This window comes from Rhincodon typus, chromosome 2, assembly GCF_021869965.1.
Source record: "Rhincodon typus isolate 14 chromosome 2, sRhiTyp1.1, whole genome shotgun sequence".
NCBI lineage: Eukaryota > Metazoa > Chordata > Chondrichthyes > Orectolobiformes > Rhincodontidae > Rhincodon > Rhincodon typus.
The window spans coordinates 66,456,643-66,476,347 of NC_063333.1; the positions used below are offsets into that span (position 1 = coordinate 66,456,643).

General features: G+C 40.4%; 1 protein-coding gene across 1 annotated transcript in view; it reads left to right on the top strand.

Annotated features, from left to right (window-relative positions):
* Positions 1-8,617: 8,617 nt before the first annotated feature.
* invs (inversin) overlaps positions 8,618-19,705 on the top strand; it is a 155,541-nt gene continuing 144,453 nt past the window's right edge. The window contains exons 1-2 of the mRNA XM_048608231.1: positions 8,618-8,788; positions 15,782-15,949. Coding sequence (XP_048464188.1) covers positions 8,630-8,788; positions 15,782-15,949 — 327 coding nt within the window. The 5' untranslated portion in view covers positions 8,618-8,629. The remainder of the gene's footprint in view (positions 8,789-15,781; positions 15,950-19,705) is intronic.

Below are 19,705 nucleotides of genomic sequence, written 5' to 3' on the forward strand. Positions count from 1 at the left end.
CATATATATGTCGCAAACTGTACAGAATCTCATGTTATTTTCAGTGTTTTTAGACAAATCACATAATCTTTGGAACTTGTCACTTTTTGTTCAGTCATTACTATTAGCTATCCTCACAAACCCTGTTAATGAAAATTGCTTAAGATTCTACTCCTACAATGGACTTGGAGATGATTACAGGGTGATAGAAACCTGACAGCCCAGACAGCAAAGTTTAATTGGTTAGGAAATCATGCATTCTAAATGTGTTAATGAATTCCTTGTGGTAACCTTTGCCCACCTTTTATAAAGAAATCTGGCAGCTCTTTCTATCCAATTAGTTCTAGCTGCCTTATTAACAGTTTGGAAATACAAAACATAAATTCCAGTCTTGCCATCTTGTTATGCACTACTTATTGGGATGGTTTTCTGGATCGGTGAGAGTAACACAAGGGTAATGCAAATGACGTTTCGAAAGTTGTGCTCTTGTCTATCAATGTAATGATCTCTGTTCCACAGGTGAATTGAGTTTAATTTTTTTTCTTGTAGAAGGCATGATTGCTTTCTTATCGCAATGCAATGCAGTTATCTTCCAGATTCTTCATAAAGTAACCACATTATTTGCTAAAAATTTAACAGCGATCCATGATTTTTGAATATATAAGTTCTAGAATTTATGATAGCAACAGGGTTTGCTTTGTATGGATTATTGCAATAAATGTTGTAGATTAAAATTCAGGTCTTTTTTCTGAAAACAATTTGTATCGTTCATAAATATCTAGAAGTTCTTTAATATTTCTAAAAAATACAGATCAATTAAGTCACGTGTAATGTGACTTATGTTTGTACCTATCTAGACCCCAGGATTGGAAAGGTGGAAGTGGCTAAATGCACAATATATTTTATGGACTAGACTGGTATAGTCATCTAGTTTAGAAGTCTTTGTCTTCAAATAGTTCACATAATTTCTTTCCAATTATTTTGAGTGGGGCAAAATTGAAGGATGCCCTGAGCTCCAGTGAGTAGCAATCATGTTAATAATGCAGAAACTTCAGCTTTGAATCTCAGTACAGGATTTAATGACCGTGGAAATCACTCTGATAATGCAGCCAAATATGTCGAACATCAACCTTCAAGTCCTTCTAACTGCTTCTAGCCTCTGGCTTCATGCTAGTGACCTATTCCTTGGAAAAAAAAGACAAGTTTCAGAAAACGGATATAAATGTTGCTTCAGCTGTCTCATGTGCTTTTTGGTGCAGTAAGTTTAATAAGTCCAAATTGTGATCTGCATTTTGTAGCATAATATCCACATCATGCTTGGTCACTTTGCAAAGCGGGATTAATATTACAATTGCATTTAAAATTAAACTATTAGTTTATAGGTCGATAGCAATTCTACAATTCATCGGAAGGTGTTGAATTACCGACAAGGACATTGGCCACGTGGAGAACTGGTTTTTGTAAGGTGATCATTTATTTTGCAGCAGCTAGAATGATCAGAGTCTCCACTATCATTTTCTATAGCTTCAGCTATAACATGCATTTAAAAGCGTCTATTGCCAAAGTAGTTGATTCCCAGGTGAGATTGGTTGGCTCAGTTAGCTGGACAGCTGGTATAGACCATTGGTGTCAACAATCGGGGTTTGAACCCCCTTCCAGCTGACGTTTATTTTGGAGCTGCCTCCTTGCCCTACCTGTGGCAGAGGTCATGGTACTGTAGGTCAGCCCTGCCTTTGGATATGAAAGGTAAGAATTATCAGAATTATTTCTGTGGGTTATGTGGGTTACCTATTTAAAAGCAAATTGCTTTTCTATAATTGTTAAGTAACTGTACTTAGTACTTGTGTTTGAACAACATTGAAAAGTAATGAAGGAAACTAAGTCAATAGGAGCACGCACGCATGCATACACTCACACACACACACACACGAACACACACTCCCACGCACACACTCCCACACGCACACACACGTGCACATTCACATTCACACATGCACACACAGTCTCACCACACATATGTGCACTCAAACGTGTGCACACTCTCTCTCACCCACATGCATACTGTCTGTCTCTCTCTCTCTCACACACACATACACACACACGTGCCACATTGTCTCACACATTTGCACACACGCTTTCACTTTTCTCTCTGGTCAAGGTGAGGTGCGCTTTGGTGTGTGTGAGGGGTTAAACTTCCCAGAATTAATGTAGGGGTTGGGATCCTGACATCACCCAACATTCTCCTGAATTTCATCCAGAAGTTGCAGGGTGTGGCTTACATTTGACACCATCAAACTCTGCAATCAAAGGAAGAGGGAGCACCTTTGGCTCCTCCAGGGAACTAGGCAAGCAGGGACAATAATTTAGATTCGAGGCCATACAGCGATACAGAGAAAAGCTTCAGTACCAGTACCTTGGTAACATCTGAGAGATAGGTACTCTCCCCTTTCCTGCTGCCACCCAATAAGCAGATGTGTTGGGCCATTTTATTCATTTCCGCCATTTTATTCATTTCCACCATTTTCTAGGGGGATTGACCTTGTGTTTAATGTTCAGACTAATTGGCCTACCTTTGCCACCACAAAGCTGGACTTGTCAATGGGTGATCGGGTTATCCTGGGCAGATCTTCCACCTGTCCCTTAGACAGGCGTCCCTTTTAATCTCTTTGAGGGACAGTCTGGATAGAGGGATCTGTCTCATTCTCCTGAGATTCAAATGACATCTGCTAACAGTTATGTTTTTTGGACTGGGGACGGGATCTGCAAGGAGCACTGACTGGGAATAGAATAGTTAGGTACCTTCCAGAATAAAAACAAAAGTTCTGCTGTGAACTGTACAAATTTGGCCAAAGTGGGCATTGTCACAGTCTCAAGCATGATCAAAGCTGCATGTGAGCTGGCTCGTGCTATCTGGGTGTTTGCCTCAACGTGTTTCTCCCATACTTTCTTTACATGTAGATGTTCCAACTCTTCTGTGCTGACAGCCTCAGTGACATTAGCCATCGATGATGACTGCATGCCCAACGGTTTGGATGCAAAAATTGAGTTGTGGGAGGGGTAGTGCTGCCAGCATCAGCCCCTGGGTTGTTTTGGGATGCTGCAAGGTGGGGCATTTTTCTTCTTTTTACAGACATGACACAAAAATGTCCAAACTCCACAGTAGGTGGAATTCTGGTGTTGGATAAAAAATGCACAATTCATGATCTCTTCTTATGTCATCTCTGTAAAAAGCTGGCATCAGCACAGAAGATGCTTCTGACCCTGGTCTCTCTTACACTGAATGGGATGGTCAATATCCCTGATCTCAGCTCCCACAGTTCACAAAGATGGAAAAGGAGGAGCTCCAGGGAAATAAGGGGAAGACGTTTGAAATGAGAAGCCATTGCACAGTAGCCTCAAGGGTACAGCAGCTAGAAGGCACCTATTGGAGGCTAGGTGCACTGTCCACTGGTCTTCAGAAAGAGTATGGCCTTCAGGTATGTCTTCAAGGTGATTGTGAAGGCTCAAAAACCTCAACTGTGGCTTTTACGTAGGCCTCCGTTCTCATGTTGGAGTGAGTGTAACTGTTGACCAATGTATATTTGCTCACAAAGTGCACAAAGCATACACGTACTAAGCTCAAAATGTCATGGCTAAAGTAGGAAGAGGACACTGATAATCTTGCCTCGCTGTTTCATAAGCCATAAGAAATTTCTAGACATGTACAATCTCAATGAATCCATCAAGATGACCAATTTACCTGACTGACTGACTGCTATTCAGGACAAAAGCAATTCAAGCCAGGATTAATAAGTAGCAGAAAAATAACTACTATAATTCACACCTTTAATATGAACGGAAAAAAGAAAGCATTTCTAATTAATGCTGTGCAACTTAAACTACATTCCTTCATACTACACACCCAAATGCATGCTGAAACACAATCAATACAGATAACAAACGGCTTAACACCCATACTATGGGTGGAAAAAAAATATAGACATGGTAAACAAGATTTAGATCAAAACTCCAGACCATCAGCTGGAAAATTATTTTCTTACAGCCTTTTGGACATGCTGCTGTTTGGGGGTAATGATCCTTCTCTGATTCAAGGGTTGTTCAGCTGGACCTGGCCTTTGCTTGTTTTAGAATTCTTTCTTTTGAGCTTTCTGGTTTTTCACTCTTTTATCCACATGGAGAAGGAAAGATTGACGTTTTCCCTCTGCAGGCTGTGGAAGTCTCTTTCTCTCTCTGCTATATCTGGCACTGACAGCTTTTTAACACTTTACAGTTTAACCAATCAGTGGGATGTTGTCAGGCAGAATTCTAGTAGATTGGTTAACCATGATCTCTATTTCACAAAATCGTTTTTGACTCTGTCTGATTATCTTGAACTGCTATAATGGATTTAAGAGTTACTTGCAGCATGTTCCCTGTGACAGATGATAGGACTGATGCTCACTTTGTAATTCATTTCTTCTTTAAATATTTTTTTTTAATATTTCTGGCTAGCTGCAGTTTGGACTGTAATTTTTCACGACTAATTTTTTTTCCTTGTTAATTTTTTGGTCATTCTTTGTTGTTTTTATATTTTCTCAATTGTTTGTCTTTCCACCTGTCTGTGCACAATTATATTCCCTTGGAATTTTTATAACTCTTTGTAATGTCTGTACTTTGTAATATTCCTTTAAATGTCTACCGTTGCATCTCTATTAACCTTTCCTTTAACCTAATTTGCCAATTCACTGTAGCCAGCTCTGCTTTTATGCCCTAAAAATTGTTCTTATTTAAATATATAAATGTTGTTTTACTGAATGTAAAATTTAATCATGTTATGATCGCTACTGTCTAGGGACGCCTTCACTGTGAGATCATTAATTAATCCTAACTTGTTGCATAATACCAATGCATCAAGTACTCGCGCATGCACATATTCTTTGATTCCAAATTCCTTCATGTTCACACTCTTTATTTCTGGGTTCTTTGCAATGTTTTATTTTTCAATTCTGACTATAAGTGATTCTAGACAGGAGGAAATGAACTTGTAGAGATGTATCAATATTTCCATTTTCAAACTAAACCTTGATTTTTAGTTTTCTGCAGGTGTTTTGTAGCAAATTAAATAATCAAAGGTGATTACCATTAGTGTTCCTGTTTGTTCAGTGACTTTGTAAAAACTCTATTCAGTCTTTCTATATAAGTGAAATAATCTGCCCTATGAGTACAGGCTGCTGAAAGAGAACAATATCCTCCAGGAGGCTATTAAAAGAGCAATTTTTGATTGTTTCCATTATATCTACACACAGGATTACAATTACTTTACAGGGCCATAAAGGTGCATATCTTAAGCTTTTTCTTTTGAATTAGAAATGTAATATAATTTTTCCAGCTTGCTGCACTGTATTTCATTAATTTTAAAAACTGACAGAAGATAATGTGATTTCAGTGATTGCAGAGTGTACAATGCAATGTCTTTTGTAACACTAAGTTGATAATTTAATACAGGTGCAAATATATTAGCAGCATATAGAGATAGATAATTGTGTTCAGAAGAGGGTAAGAATCAGAATCCATACATAGTTTTGTGATATGTTGAACCATAAATAGTTATGATGTAGTCATGGTGATTTTGACAATAACATAAGGGAAAGCATTATATTCAGATGACACATTGTCTGATGTAATTGCCAGTCTTTGCTGCTTGCATTTATGGGTATTATTCCTCCACCACAATAGTGAATTAAAAAGATACATTTTCATCCGAAAACATCTTAAAGGGAAGCTGAAACATTTCCATTTGAAGCAATTTTCTCAAAATGAGGATTGAAGATTTAAGGTGACCAATCTCTTCATTAAGTGTTGTTGGTGCATTTGCAATTATTCAGAATAAGAATTACCTCAGGATGGAAATCAGCTACAGAGGAGCATATATTCAACAAAGGAGCAAATATTCTTGTTCTAAAAAAATGTTAATTTTACCTGGAATATTTTAAATAATTTTCACTGTTAGAATTTAATTATTATGTGCTTATGATTGTTCTGCTTCTATTTTGGCCAATTTGCACAATTGTAGCCCTTTTAATTTTTTTTTTATGGGTTGTAAATGGTGCTCACATAGCCAGCATTTATTACCGTCCTTAATAGTTCTTCAGATGGTGGCAACTGCCTTGAGAAGGTAATGGTGAGTACATCTTGAACTGTCAGAGTACAGGAGCGGTGGTTTGGTTTAAGTCAGAATGGTGTGTCACTTGGAAGGGAATTTGCGGGTATCCGTGTTTCTCTGTGCCTGTGTTCTAGACCCTCTAGCTGACAGAGGTCACAGGCTGAGAAAATGCTAACTAAGAAATCTTGGTGAGTTGCTTCAGTCCTGTGTAGATGCTACACAATGCTGGCATTGTGCATCCGAAATGGAAGGAGAGAATGTTTAAGGCAGTGGAAAAGGGTACTGATCAAACAGACTCCTTAGTCCTGTATGATATCAAGCTGCTTATGAGAAGTTGGACTTGCCCTCTTCCAGGCAAGCAGAGAGCATTCTGTCACATTTCTGACTTATGTTTTTAGATAATGGCTTGACTTTGGGGAATCAAGAGGTTGATTACTCAATGCAAGATTCCTGCTTCCTGGACCTGCTGCTATGGCCATATTATTACATGGCTGGTCCAGTCAATTTTCTGGTTAATGGGAGTCCACAGAATGTTGTTGGTGGAGGTTTCAGTGACATTTATATTATTGAATGTTAAGACAGATGGTTAATTTTTCTCATGTTGAGGATGGTCATTGCCTGCTAGTTTGGTGGCACAAACATTACTGGTCACTTGTCAACTCAAGCCTAAATGTTGTCCAATTTTGCTGCTTATGGACATTGACTGTTTCAGTACCTGAGGGGGAGTAAATTTTAATAACATTATGATGGAGAGAAATCATAGATGAAATAGCTGAAAGTGATTAATCCTACGACATTGCCCTGAGAAACTCCTGAAATGATGTCCTGGGACTGAACTGGTTGACCAACAACCACAACTATCATCTGTTGTACTGTATATAACTCCACAAATGGAGAGTTCTCCTTTGATTCAAATTGCCTTAAGTCTTGCAAGATCCTCGTATTATCACACTCAGGAAATGCTGCTTTGATGCTGAGGGCCAATACTCTGACCTTCCCTCATGAATTTAGATTCTTGGTCCATACTTGGACCAATGCTGTAGTGAGTCCTGGTCCAGAGTGGCTCATTTGCAGAACCAAACTGAACACCAATGAACAGGTTCATTCTGAATAAGAGCGATTGTCAATGACAACTTCTATCAGTTTACTGACAATTGAGGGTGGGTTGCTGTACAGTAATTTGTCAGATTGGATTCTTGACGTTGGTGATCGCATTACTAACTTCTTTACCATCAAGTACGCTATTGCAGTGTTTCTCAACCCTTTCGGTATCAAGGTATACATCAATGAGACAAACAATTCCATGGTCTATCCACTTTGTTCAGCTGAATTGATTGCTCATAAATGTCACATTTACTTGCATTTGCTATGGGTATGGCCTTACCGGAGAGATTTGCAATATAGTACATATAACAAGTTAAAGAAGGATCAAAAGCATTAATGTTTGAAATCCACTGGAACAAATACAGTCTTCCACTGTGAGCACAGACACGTTTTCAAAGTCTGCTAAGCGCAACCATTTTGAACTATTCATGAACAATAGATCAGAGCAAAGAGGAGTAAATTGCAATTTGCTGGGGTTGTGGGAAACCTGGGCCTGCTGGTGTGCTCAGAGCCTTTTGATCTGGGGAGAAATTGATGAGAGGACCACTTGCAAATCTTGCTTCGCTGACGAGCACTCCTTCCTGTTGTTTTCACGCATGGCAGTGTTGAAAATGCTAGCTGGCAGAGGTATGTTGTTACAAACAGCAAGAGTACAGCATAACCATGAACATCAGAGATTCGCGGACAGCCAGAACACCTACTAACTCAACTCTCCAAACTTTAGCGTCATTGTGCAATTCACCTATAGTTGTACAAATTCTTCTTTTGCTTTTAACATCAGCATTTGTGATGAATCAGAAGGTTGTGAACTAAACAGATTGTGTATCCAATCATAGTCATTGCATATGTTCCAACACATGGTGCAGGTAAGGTATTTTCCCTAAAGTAGGTATTTGTTACTTTCTTCATGAGCCGGATGAGTCAGTAGCTCCTTAAAAGATTGTCATTTAACTGTATTATCATGGAGTGGAATTTTGTTGACCTCTTTTGCAGCATCAGCTCCTAACATCATACTTTTTTTTTACATGCAGGCATGATTAAGGTTTCGACACTAATGTGAGGCTTCTTTGGTTTTGTTATAAGTTTGGTAACAAGCCTCTTGAGCTTTTTTCTGATGTCTGCCACATCCTTCAGATGTTGGGTCAGCTTGATGTTTTTTCTGCCAAGCTGTTGAAGGAGCGAATGTGTTTGCTTGTAAGAGATGGATGTTTCATAATAAATGGTATCTTAACTAACAGTACCATTGCTGTGTTTGCCAACTTCTCTTTGCTGATGAGACATACAAGTAAGGGGCAGGCGCATCTCCTGTCCATGAAATTCCAAAGATCAGATGTTTTTATTTCCACAAGAAATAAAACTTCTTTTTACTTTTCTGTTCTGTTTTTCAAGGGAAATTACCGCTTCATGAAGCTGTTGCTTAGTCGACGTGCCAACTGGATGCAGAAGGATCTTGAGGAAATGACTCCACTTCATTTAGCTACACGCCACAAAAGTCCGAAGTGTTTGGCTTTGCTACTAAAGTCTATGGCTCCAGGAGAAGTGGACACCCAAGATAAAAACAAGGTATTAGAGATTATACAAAAGAATTGTGTTAAAAGCTAATATTTACAATGTTGTTTACAATGCTATCATGAAGCAATATGCTCCAAAGAACTTGTTCCTCTTGAATAATTCTAATTTCTGTTTCACCAAAGATTCTCCTTGTGATTTATTTATAGCAAATCAATGTTTTGCCATCTGATTCCAGGTTCTCTGCATTTGACAGAGTTTTATGAGTGCTATGACCTTTCTCATTTCAACTGTCATATTCTTGCTTTTAACCATGCCCCAATTTCCTTTTCATGGCAGACTCAGAGCAGCAATAGCACATTATATAATCAGACCAACTCAAAAGGTCATTTGTAATTTCATTTTGTTCTGTACTTACGTAGAGTGGGACATCCCATCCACCTATCCCTGTTTGTTTGGATGGCAGAAGCATATTCTTTAGTGACATCATGTATCTTGTATGCATGCCTATTGTAACTTTAATGAGAGAAGTAAACCATGCAGTTTATTAAATTTTAAGATTTTCTTAATAATTAGCATTCTGCTTTTTGAATCAAAAGGTTGTGTGGTCAACCCCAAATACATGAATGTACAATGGACTGATGTTTCAACGCTTCATTGACAAAGTAGTTTTTTATTGCTGGAATTAAATTTCCACAAAAATCTTTGCAAGAATAACAGTGATATTATCATGAGTGCTACAACAGTCATGTACTGTAAGAGTTGCTTAGGAAATAATTTGATTTAGTTTAAATATACATGTTAGAAGGACATTTGTGAATTGTTGACCTCTCACCCAGCTTTCTAAACTTACACTATCGGCAAGAGCTGTTAGGCTCTTCGGTTTTGAAATAGAAAATTAATCGCTTGAATAATTTCAATAAATAACTTAATGCTGGGGCGGCCCAGTGGCTCAGTGGTTAACACTGCTGCCTCACAGCACCAAGGAACTGGGTTCAATTCCAGCCTTGGGTGACTGTTTGTGTGGAGTTTGCACTGGGTGCTCCAGTTTCCTCCTATTGTCCAAAGATGTGCAGGTTAGGTGGATTGTCCATTGCTAATTGTATATCAATTGGCTATTTAATCACATTCAGATGACTTGGGAGTCACTGGCACACTTACACAAGGAGACAGTTAGCTCAATAAAAACCAAAAGAACTATGGATATAGTAAATCAGGAACAAAAACAGCAGTTGCTGGAAAAGTTCAGCAAGGCTGGCAGCATCTGTGAAGAAAAATCAGTTAACGTTTTGGGTCTAGTGACCCTTCCTCAGAACGTTCCCACGACAAACAAGGACAGGACTTACACAGTTCATGGTAAGGCCCAGGGGAGTGTTGTAGAACAGAGAGACCTAGGGGTTCAGGTATATAGTTTGTTGAAAGTTGCATCACAGGTAGACAGGGTGGTAAAGAACGCATTTGGCACGCTTGCCTTCATTAGTCAGAGCAGTGAGTATAAGAGTCGGGATATCATGTTACAGCTGTACAAGACGTTAGTGAGGCCACTTTTGGAGTACTGTGTACAGTTAAGGTTGCTGTGCTATAGGGAGGATATTATTAAATTGGAAATGGTGTAAGTTATGAGGAAAGGCTGGATAGCCTGCGACTTTTTCCCTGGAGCATAGGAAGTTGAGGGGTGACCTTATAGAGGTTTATAAAATCGCGATGTGCATAGATAAGGTGAATAGCAAAAGTCTTTTCCCTGGGGTTGGGAAGTTCAAAACTAGAGGACAATTTTAAAGTGAGTGGAGAAAGATTTCAAGGACACCTCAGAGGATGGTTCGTAAATGGAATGAACTGCCGGAGGAAGTGGTAATTGCAAATACAATTATAACATTTAAAATAAGTACATGAATAGGTAATGTTTAGGGGACATGGGCCAAATTCAGGCAACTGGGACTAGTTTAGTTTGGGAAACTTAATCGGCATGGACGAGTTCTGTCTCCATGCTGTAAGACTCTATGACTCTGTAGGTTGCCTATAATGTTCAGGAATGTGTAGGCCAGGTGGTCTAGTCATGGTAAATGTTGGGTTACGGGATATACTTGGATCTGGGTTGGATACTCTTTGGAGGGTTGGTGCAGATTTGATGGGCCAAATGACCTCTTTCCACACTGTAGGGATTCTTTGATTCTATGTATCTTAAGGAATATTAGTACTTTAGTAATTATTGGCTCTGAAGACTTCTGAACAAAGTGTCTTTGAAAATTTCAAAAATCGGCTACAACAAAATAACTCAATAATGTAACACAGGACAAAGAACACTACACACAGGAACAGGATGTTCTTCCCACCATGTCTACGCTGACCATGATGCATTGTAAACTAATCCCATCTGCGTATACATGGTCCGTAGCCCTCTTTTTCCTGCCTGATAATATGTTTGCCTAAATGTCTCTTAAACGTTGCTATTGTATCTGCTTCTACCACCTTCCCTGGCAGTGCATTCCAAGCACCTACCACCATGTGTAAAAACAAACTTGCCTCGCACAATTCCTTTCAACTTTCCCCCTCTCACTTTAAAACTATGCTTTAGTATTTTACATTTCCACCCTGGGGAAAAAGAGTCCAACTATCTACCTTATCCATGTCCCTCATAATTTTATGTACTTATGTCAGGTTGGCTCTCAGCCTCTAATGCTCTAGTGCAAACAATCCAAGTTTGTCCTACCTCTCTTTATGGCTAATACACTCCAATCCAGGCAACATTCTGGTATGCCTCTTTTGCACCCTCTCAAAGCCTCCACATCCTTCCTATAGTGTGGCATCCAGGATTGCATGCAATATTCCACATGTGTCCTCAATAAAGGTTTGTACTGTTGCAACATGACTTGCCACTTTAAAGTGCCCCAACCGATGAAGGCAAGCATGCTGTATGCCTTCTTTACCACCTTGTCCGTTTGTGTTGACATTTTCAGGAAGCTATGGACTTGTACTCCAGATCGCTCTGTAATGTTAATGCTTCTAAGGGATCTTGCCATTCACTGTATACTTTCCTCTTTGACCTCCCAAAATACATCACCTCACACTTGTCTGGATTAAACTCCATCTGCTATTTCTCCGCCCAAATTTCCAACTGATCTATATCCTGCTGTATCCTTTGACAACCTTCGTCACTGTCCACAACTTCACAAATTTTTGTGTCTGCAGACTTACTAATCAGACCACCTACGTTTTCATTCAAATCATTCATATATAAACAACAATGGTCCCAGCACTGATTCCTGTAGAACATCACTGTACAGTCAGAAAAACACTACCCTCTTTCTTCTATGGCTGAGCCCATTTTGTGTCCAACCTGCCAACTCCCATGCATCCTATGTGTCTTAATGTTCTGATTTGGAGGTGTCAGCGTTGGACTGGGTTGGACAAGATTAGAAATCACACAAAACAAGATTATAGTCCAACAGGTTTATTTGAAAACACAAGTTTTCAGAGCATCAGTCCTGAAGTGTTAATCTTCTGGACCAGACTACTGACATAACCATTGTTCATCATTCCTTTTGCTGTATATTGAACAGTTGTGAATCATCAACACTCTGTCTGAAAAAGCATCCAAAAGTCTGAGGGATTTTGTAAATTCTTAATGGTTAACAGTAATCAGGCTTGAACACGGGTCAGGTGCCGTGACAGATGTAACATCCTATCCAGTTCGTCTTTGACTTTATCCAGTGACAAATAGAGGACCTTGGTGAGGGTGAACAGGCAAACAACATCAGGCTACTGGAGGATAACAAAGCAGTATTCTGCTTTAAGCTTCCCAAGTCCAAGGCAGAGTGACTGAAACTCTTGGCACAATGTGACGTGAGAGTCTTATTTGAAGATCTGATGCATGTGCTTTAGAATGCATAATTGGATACATGTTTACTCAAGAGGTAGAATTTCTGATAATGCACCATGTAGAAACTGTTCTTGATGTATTGTCTGTGGTATGTGAGGATCATAGTGAAGTTTAACTTCAGGGCAGATAACACTGATGGCATTTAATTTAATATTAGGGTGCTGAATGTTCAACCTCTGAAACCAGTCTAAATTGTCTATCAACAATGTGACAGTCACCCCAGTATCTGGTTTAAAGTCAGTGTCAGAGCCTCTGACTTGCAAAATAACTGACCAGAAATTCTCACATCTCTGACAGAATCAGTAATGTTCACTTTTGCACATTTGATGAGAAATTGCCGTAGATTGCTATCTTGTTGTTCCCCTATCTTGGATTCCGTGTTGTTTGATATATTAAGAAGGAACTGGATTGGATGTTAGATCAGTTCCAGCATCTACTGTGTTCCAGCCTGATTTCTGTCCAAAACAAATGTCCAGTTTCACCTTTGCATTGATTTAATGAGTGTGATAAAGTGATCCAGACAGGAATGCACCCTATGGCCTTAGTTGATGAGAGCCTGGTAAAACTTGTCAATAGAACACTTTTAACCAAGTTATTGCAAGAGCAGCTTCTGGAAAATCCCACTAGACCAGAATTCTAGATTGCTAACTACAGTTACCACACCCTTTAGTCATTGTTGTTTCAATTGGCTTTCTTTTGGCATATTGTCAGCCCCCTGCCAGGCAGTTTTGTTGCTTGTGTTTGAACCAAAATGCCAGGACTTCAGAATGGTGTTTCCTGCTTTTTCCACAGCTTTGGTCAACTTTTCTTTGGCTCTGCCTGCCATTCTCAGGTATAGGCAGCTAACGGTGGAACTGAGCCTGGAAGGATCCTGTCCCTGCTGTTGGATAAAGTTAAGGATGAACAGGATGTTACATCTGTCACAATACTGTGTTCAAGCCTGATGTCTGTCCTGAAACCAAATGGCCACCTTCGCTTTTATGTTGACTTACTGCAGCTCATTTTGGTGTGGTGTTTTTCTCAGAGCAACTTGATAAACCTCAAGAGAAATCTTGAGGCTTACTCAAGGGAAACGTACTGTAAGGTGGCAGCATGTTCACACAGCTGAAAGTCCCTTCTTTTGCAGTTCTTTGATACCATTGAAGGACCAATGCGACTATATAGATGAGAATTACAGGAGGTGCCATTTTTGCAGCCTCCGTGTAACCTTTGAAACAACAACAGTTCCATGGCAATGCTTTCCTATACGCAATAGGCTTTGATGCTGAAGATATCCTTATTAGACGTGATGCAGATGACATCTTCATAAATTTTCAGTCAGTCTAAGCTACCATCAGTGCTTACTTTACTCCCAAGGAAAACCTCGTTATCAAATACACATGTTCTGACCAGCGATCCGAAAAGCCAGGAAAGTCAGTACGTTCCTTCACTGTTGCTGTACATGGATTGGTCAGTTCATGCACAGATGCCAAGTGAAGGATGCTGAAACCAGAAGGCAATTCTATGAAACTGCTCCAGTTATGATTTACTGATTCAGTCTGTCACATAACTGAGATCACACTTACTTCAGAGCCTACCCCAGATACTTTTCTGCATATTCATTAATCTTATCTCTACATCTGTAACGGATGGACTGCAGCTAGAAGGTAGCTGACCACCACGTTCTCAAGGGCAGTTGGGCATGAGCAACAAATACTAGCCTTGCCAGCATGTTCACATCCCACAAAAGATCTTGGTCAAAAAAGTAGGTTTTAAAGAGCATTTTAAATCAGAAAAGTATTGCTTAATAAGAATCTGCAAATCATTGTTTAAAAATCTGAAATCAGTGGCCAAATTGGGATAACATAGCCAAGATGCTCAAGCTGTGTCACAAAGGTAATTTTCTGCTCCATTGCAAAACTCATTTCACATGAAAAGAATAATGTTCTCTAATGTGGATAGATTCAACTTACAGAACAGAATCATGTATCCAAGAATTCTAAATAGACTGCAACAATGCAGTTAAATTTAATGCATGTAGTTTGGAATCATAGACAAGGAAAATATTTAAAACTGTAAAACATATTTATCATGTTGATGTCCCAAATTATGGAAAGTATAATATTGCCAGAATTAAATTTAAAATAATATAGTCCATCACATAATGTAATTTGTTAGTTCAGAATATTATGCCTCTAACCACGTGCAGTAAACAATAATTATTCACGCTGATCATTTTTATTTATTTCTTGTAGCAGGTTATTTGCATTCAAAGCTGCTACAGCAATGCAAATGTACTGACATAAAACTAATCAGTGGTCTGATTTCATTTAAATATACTCAAGTGCAAAATCTTTTGGCAATGGGAATATAATCAAAACAATTATTCTCTCTCACCCACACTTGCTACCCTTCTGCCTCACCTACTTAATTGTCACCCCCTCACCTATGCATTTGTAGCCCTACCCCCAACACTGTCATATCTGATACCTAAGTTCTCACCCATCTGCCATCCTATTCTATTACCTACTGGCTAGCACACGTACCAGCTGTCCCAACCCCTCACTCACCTCACCCAGAGTCCCCAGAATGTGCAGTACTGCTTTAAAAAGGGCGATGTGGTTTGTCATCCAGTGCTGATGCTGCACTGCATTGCAAGGCTTCTGGCATAGTTACAGTGTATTTCTCAAGAAGCCCAAATTGAAACATCAGACTAGAAACTTGGAGCTCTGGGCAGGGTATGTTTAAAAGAAGCAGAATTGCAATCTGACTTCACTCATGGAAGATTTGGCCCAATATTTCAAATGTTGTATTTTTTCTAACCTTTTTCTCATTCTTGCTTCCTTCTTATCCACCTAATGAATTACATTTTTCCTGTTAACCAACACCCAGGACTCTACTAATGTCATTCTTATTTTGTCAATGAAAAGTGCATTATGGTTCATCTGGAATTATTTATTTTTAAAATTTTACCTTTCTCTTCTTGCTCAAAAGTACCTGGCCTTTGTTCAATGTTTTAATATGACAGAAGAGCTAAGACTGACAATTTACTGTGGAGCCTTGACCCACCTCTGTTATAATAGAACACTAATATAGACGGCTTAATTTTTTTGAACAAGGAAGACACAATGACCTGGTATCAATAGTAATCTCAATTGCCTTATTTTTAATTGTTTTAATTTTTGTAGCAAACAGCATTACATTGGAGTGCCTACTACAACCATCCAGAACATGTTAAACTGCTGATAAAACATGATTCCAATATAGGCATTCCTGACATTGAAGGCAAAATCCCACTCCATTGGGCTGCCAGTAACAAAGACACTACAGCCATTCACACAGTGAAGTGCATTCTGGTAAGCATGTTGATAAAAACTCTATTGCAATGACTGAAGACAATAGAAATTGCATTGGTGTGGGAGTGGAGTGAATAGGAGTATCTTTGCTGTATTATTGTTGCATCATAACTTCAGTCTATTAATAATTCACTATTGTTTTATGCTTTAAAAATTAATTAACCAGTAAATTGAATTAAGCAATTGGAATGCCAGGGAAGGGGGCTTTTTGTTCAATTCAAAATTAAATAATTATTAAATTGAATTAAGTGGCTTTGTATTATCCGTAGACAGTAGATCAATCTTCAGAGGATTAGCTTTAATTTTGTTCATCTCTATTCTCCAACTGATTCTGTTGGAAAAGGAGATTAATAGCAATCGCATTGTACTGTTTAAAGCATCTTGAGCTAGGTTGGAGTCTAGACCCAGCCTCATCTCAAACCAAGAACATTGCCAGAAATTGGTCCTTGGACTTTGCCTGTACCTTTGGGAAGGGTTGCACAGGCAACTCAGTGCACAAGAGAAATCATCTCACTGCATTCCACCTTGCAGATAAATTCAAGAGAATGGGAGTTGCTTGCTGAATTGGACATTAGGGAGTTTGAGGAAGGACAACAGTGTACACTATAAGCCAAGGGACCGCTTCTGCTCTTCTTAGCTCCACAGGAAGACTTTTAAAAACTAAAAAAAAATCACCTGCACCCAGACGATAAGTAAATGGGGAGGTGATGGCCCAGTGGTATTACCGCTAGACTGTTAATCCAGAGACTCAGATAATGTTCCAGGCACCTGCGTTTGAATCCCATCACAGCAGATGGTGGAATTTGAATTCAGTAAAAAAAAATCTGGAATTAAGAGTGCAGTGATGACCATAAATCCATTGTTGATTATCAGAAAAACCCATCTAGTTCACTAAAGCCATTCAGGGAAGGAAACTGCTATCCCTACCAGTGACTTCAGACCCACAGCAATGTAGTTAACTCTCAATTGCTGTCTGAAATGACATAGCAAGCCATTCAGTTATACCATTCGCTACAAAGTATTAAAGAAATGAAACTGAACAGATCACCTGGCATTGACCTAGGCACTGGAAAAGACAACTGCAGAAACAGCCCTTTTGACACTGCAAAGTCTTCCTCACTGATATCTGGGGGCTAGTGCCAAAATTAGGAGAGCTGTCTTACAGACTAGTCAAGCAACGGCCTGATATAGTCATACTCAACGGAATCATACCTTACAGACAATGTCCCAGACACCACCATCACCATCCCTGGATATGTCCTGTCTCACCGGCAGGACAGACCCAGCAGAGGTGAAGGCATACTGGTGTACAGTTAGGAGGGAGTTGCCCTGGGAGTCCTCAACATTGACTTTGGACCCCATAAAGTCTTGTAGCTTCAGGTTAAACATAGCCAAGAGCACAAAATGTATTCTGGCTGGGGCATTTCAATGTCCACCACCAAGAATGGCACGGCAACAGTACTACTGACTGAGCTGGTCAGGTCCTAAAGGACATAGCTGCTAGACTGGGTCTGCTGCAGGTGGTGAACAAACCAACAAGAGGGAAAAACATACTTGACCTCATCCTTACCAATCTGCCAGCTGAAAATGCATCTGTCCATGATAATATTGGTCAGAGTGACCACTGCACAGTCCTTGTGGAGATGAAGTCCCGCCTTCACATTGAGAATAATTCTAACACCAGTGGGCATGCATTTAAGGTTAGTGGGGGAAATTTCAAAGGAGAGGTGCGGGTCATGTTTTTTACACAGAGAGTGGTAGGAGTCTGAAAATCACTGCCAGGGGTGGTAGTAGAGGCAGATACAATAGGGGTATTTAAGGGATGTTTAGATAAACACACAAATATGCAAAGAACGGAGGGATATAGACCAATGGCAAGAACCAATTAGTTTCATTTGGCATCATGTTCATTGGGCTGAAGGGCCCGTTCCTGTGCTGTACAGTTCCCTGTTCTATATTAATAACCTCCATTGTGTTGTGTGACACTATCACCGTGATAAATGAGACAGACTTCGAATAGATCTAGCAACTCAAGACTGAGTATCCATGAGGCACTGTGGGCCATCAACAGCAGCAGAATTGTACTCCAGCACAATCTGTAACCTCGTAGCCCAGCATATCCCCCACTCAACCAATACCATGAAGCCAGGGAATCAAGGATAACGCAGTGTGGAGCTGGAGGAATACAGCAAGCCAGGCAGCATCACAGGAGCAGGAAACCTGACGTTTCGGGTTGGGACCCTTCCTCAGAAATGGGGGATGGGGAACGGAGATCTGAAATAAATAGATAGAGGAGCGGTGTGGCTGGGGAAGGGGCTGGGGAAGACCATCACACCTACCTTCCCCAGCCCCACCCCTCCTCTATCTATTTAGCTCTGAGCTCCCTTCCCCATCCCCCATTTCGGAAGAAGGGTCCTGACCCGAAACGTCAGCTTTCCTGCTGCTCTGATGCTGCCTGGCCTGCTGTGTTCCTCTAGCTCCACACTGTGTTATCTCTGACTCCAGTACCAGCAGTTCTTACTATCTCTAAGCCAGGGAATCAATCCTGGTTCAATGGAGAGTGCAGGAGCGCATGCCAAGAGCAACACCAGACATACCTGAAGATGAGGTATCAACCTGGTGAAGCCACCAAACAGGACTACTTGCATGCTAAACAGCAAGTAATAGACAGAGCGAAGCGATCTCACAACCAACAGATCAGATCTAAGCCCTGCAGTCCTGCCACATCCGGTCGTGAATGGTGGTGGACGATTAAACAACTCACTGGAGGAGGAGACCACACAAATATCCCCATCCTCAATGATAGAAGAGCCCAGGATCAGTACAAAAGATAAGGCTGAAACTTTTGCAACAATCTTCAGCCAGAAGTACCAAGTGGATGATCCATCTCGGCCTCCTCCAGTGGTCCCCAGCATCACAGATACCTCTTCAGTCAATTCGATTCACTCTACCTTACAGCAAGAAACAGTTGGAGGCACTGGATACTGCAAAGGCTACGGGCCCTGACAATATTCCAGCAATAGTACTGAAGACTTGTGCTCCAGAACTTGCTGCTCCCCTAGCCAAGCTGTTCCAGTACAGTTCCAACAGTGGCACCTACCTGGTAATGTGGAAAATTGCCCAAGTACATCCTGTACGTAAAAAGCAGGACAAATCCAACCCGGCCAATTACTGCCCCATCAGTCTACTGTCGATCCTCAGTGAAGTGGATGGAAGGTGTCATCAACAGTGCTATCAGGCAGAACCTACTCAGCAATAACCTGCTCAGTGATGCCCAGTTTGGATTCTGCCAGGGCCACTCAGCCCCTGACCCCATTACAGCCTTGCTTCAAACATTGACAAAAAGAGCTGAATGCCAGAGGTGAGGTGAGAGTGACATGCCTTGACATCAAGACTGCATTCGACCAAGTATGGCATCAGGGAGCCCTAGCAAAACTGGAATCAATACGTATCAGGGGGCAAACTCTCCGGTGGTTTAAAGTCATACCTGACACATTGGAAGATGGTCGTGGTTATTCGAGGTCAGTCATCTTAGCTCCAGGACATCTCTGCAGGAGTTCCTCAGCATAGTATCCTAGGCCCAACCATCTTCAGCTGCTTCATCAGCGACCTTCCCTCCATCTGAAGGTCAAAAGTAGGGTCATTCACCGATGATTGCCCATTCACGACTTCTCAGACACTCAATCAGTCCATGTCCAAGTGCAACATGATCTGGACAATATCCGGGTGTGGGCTGACAAGTGGCAAGTAACATTT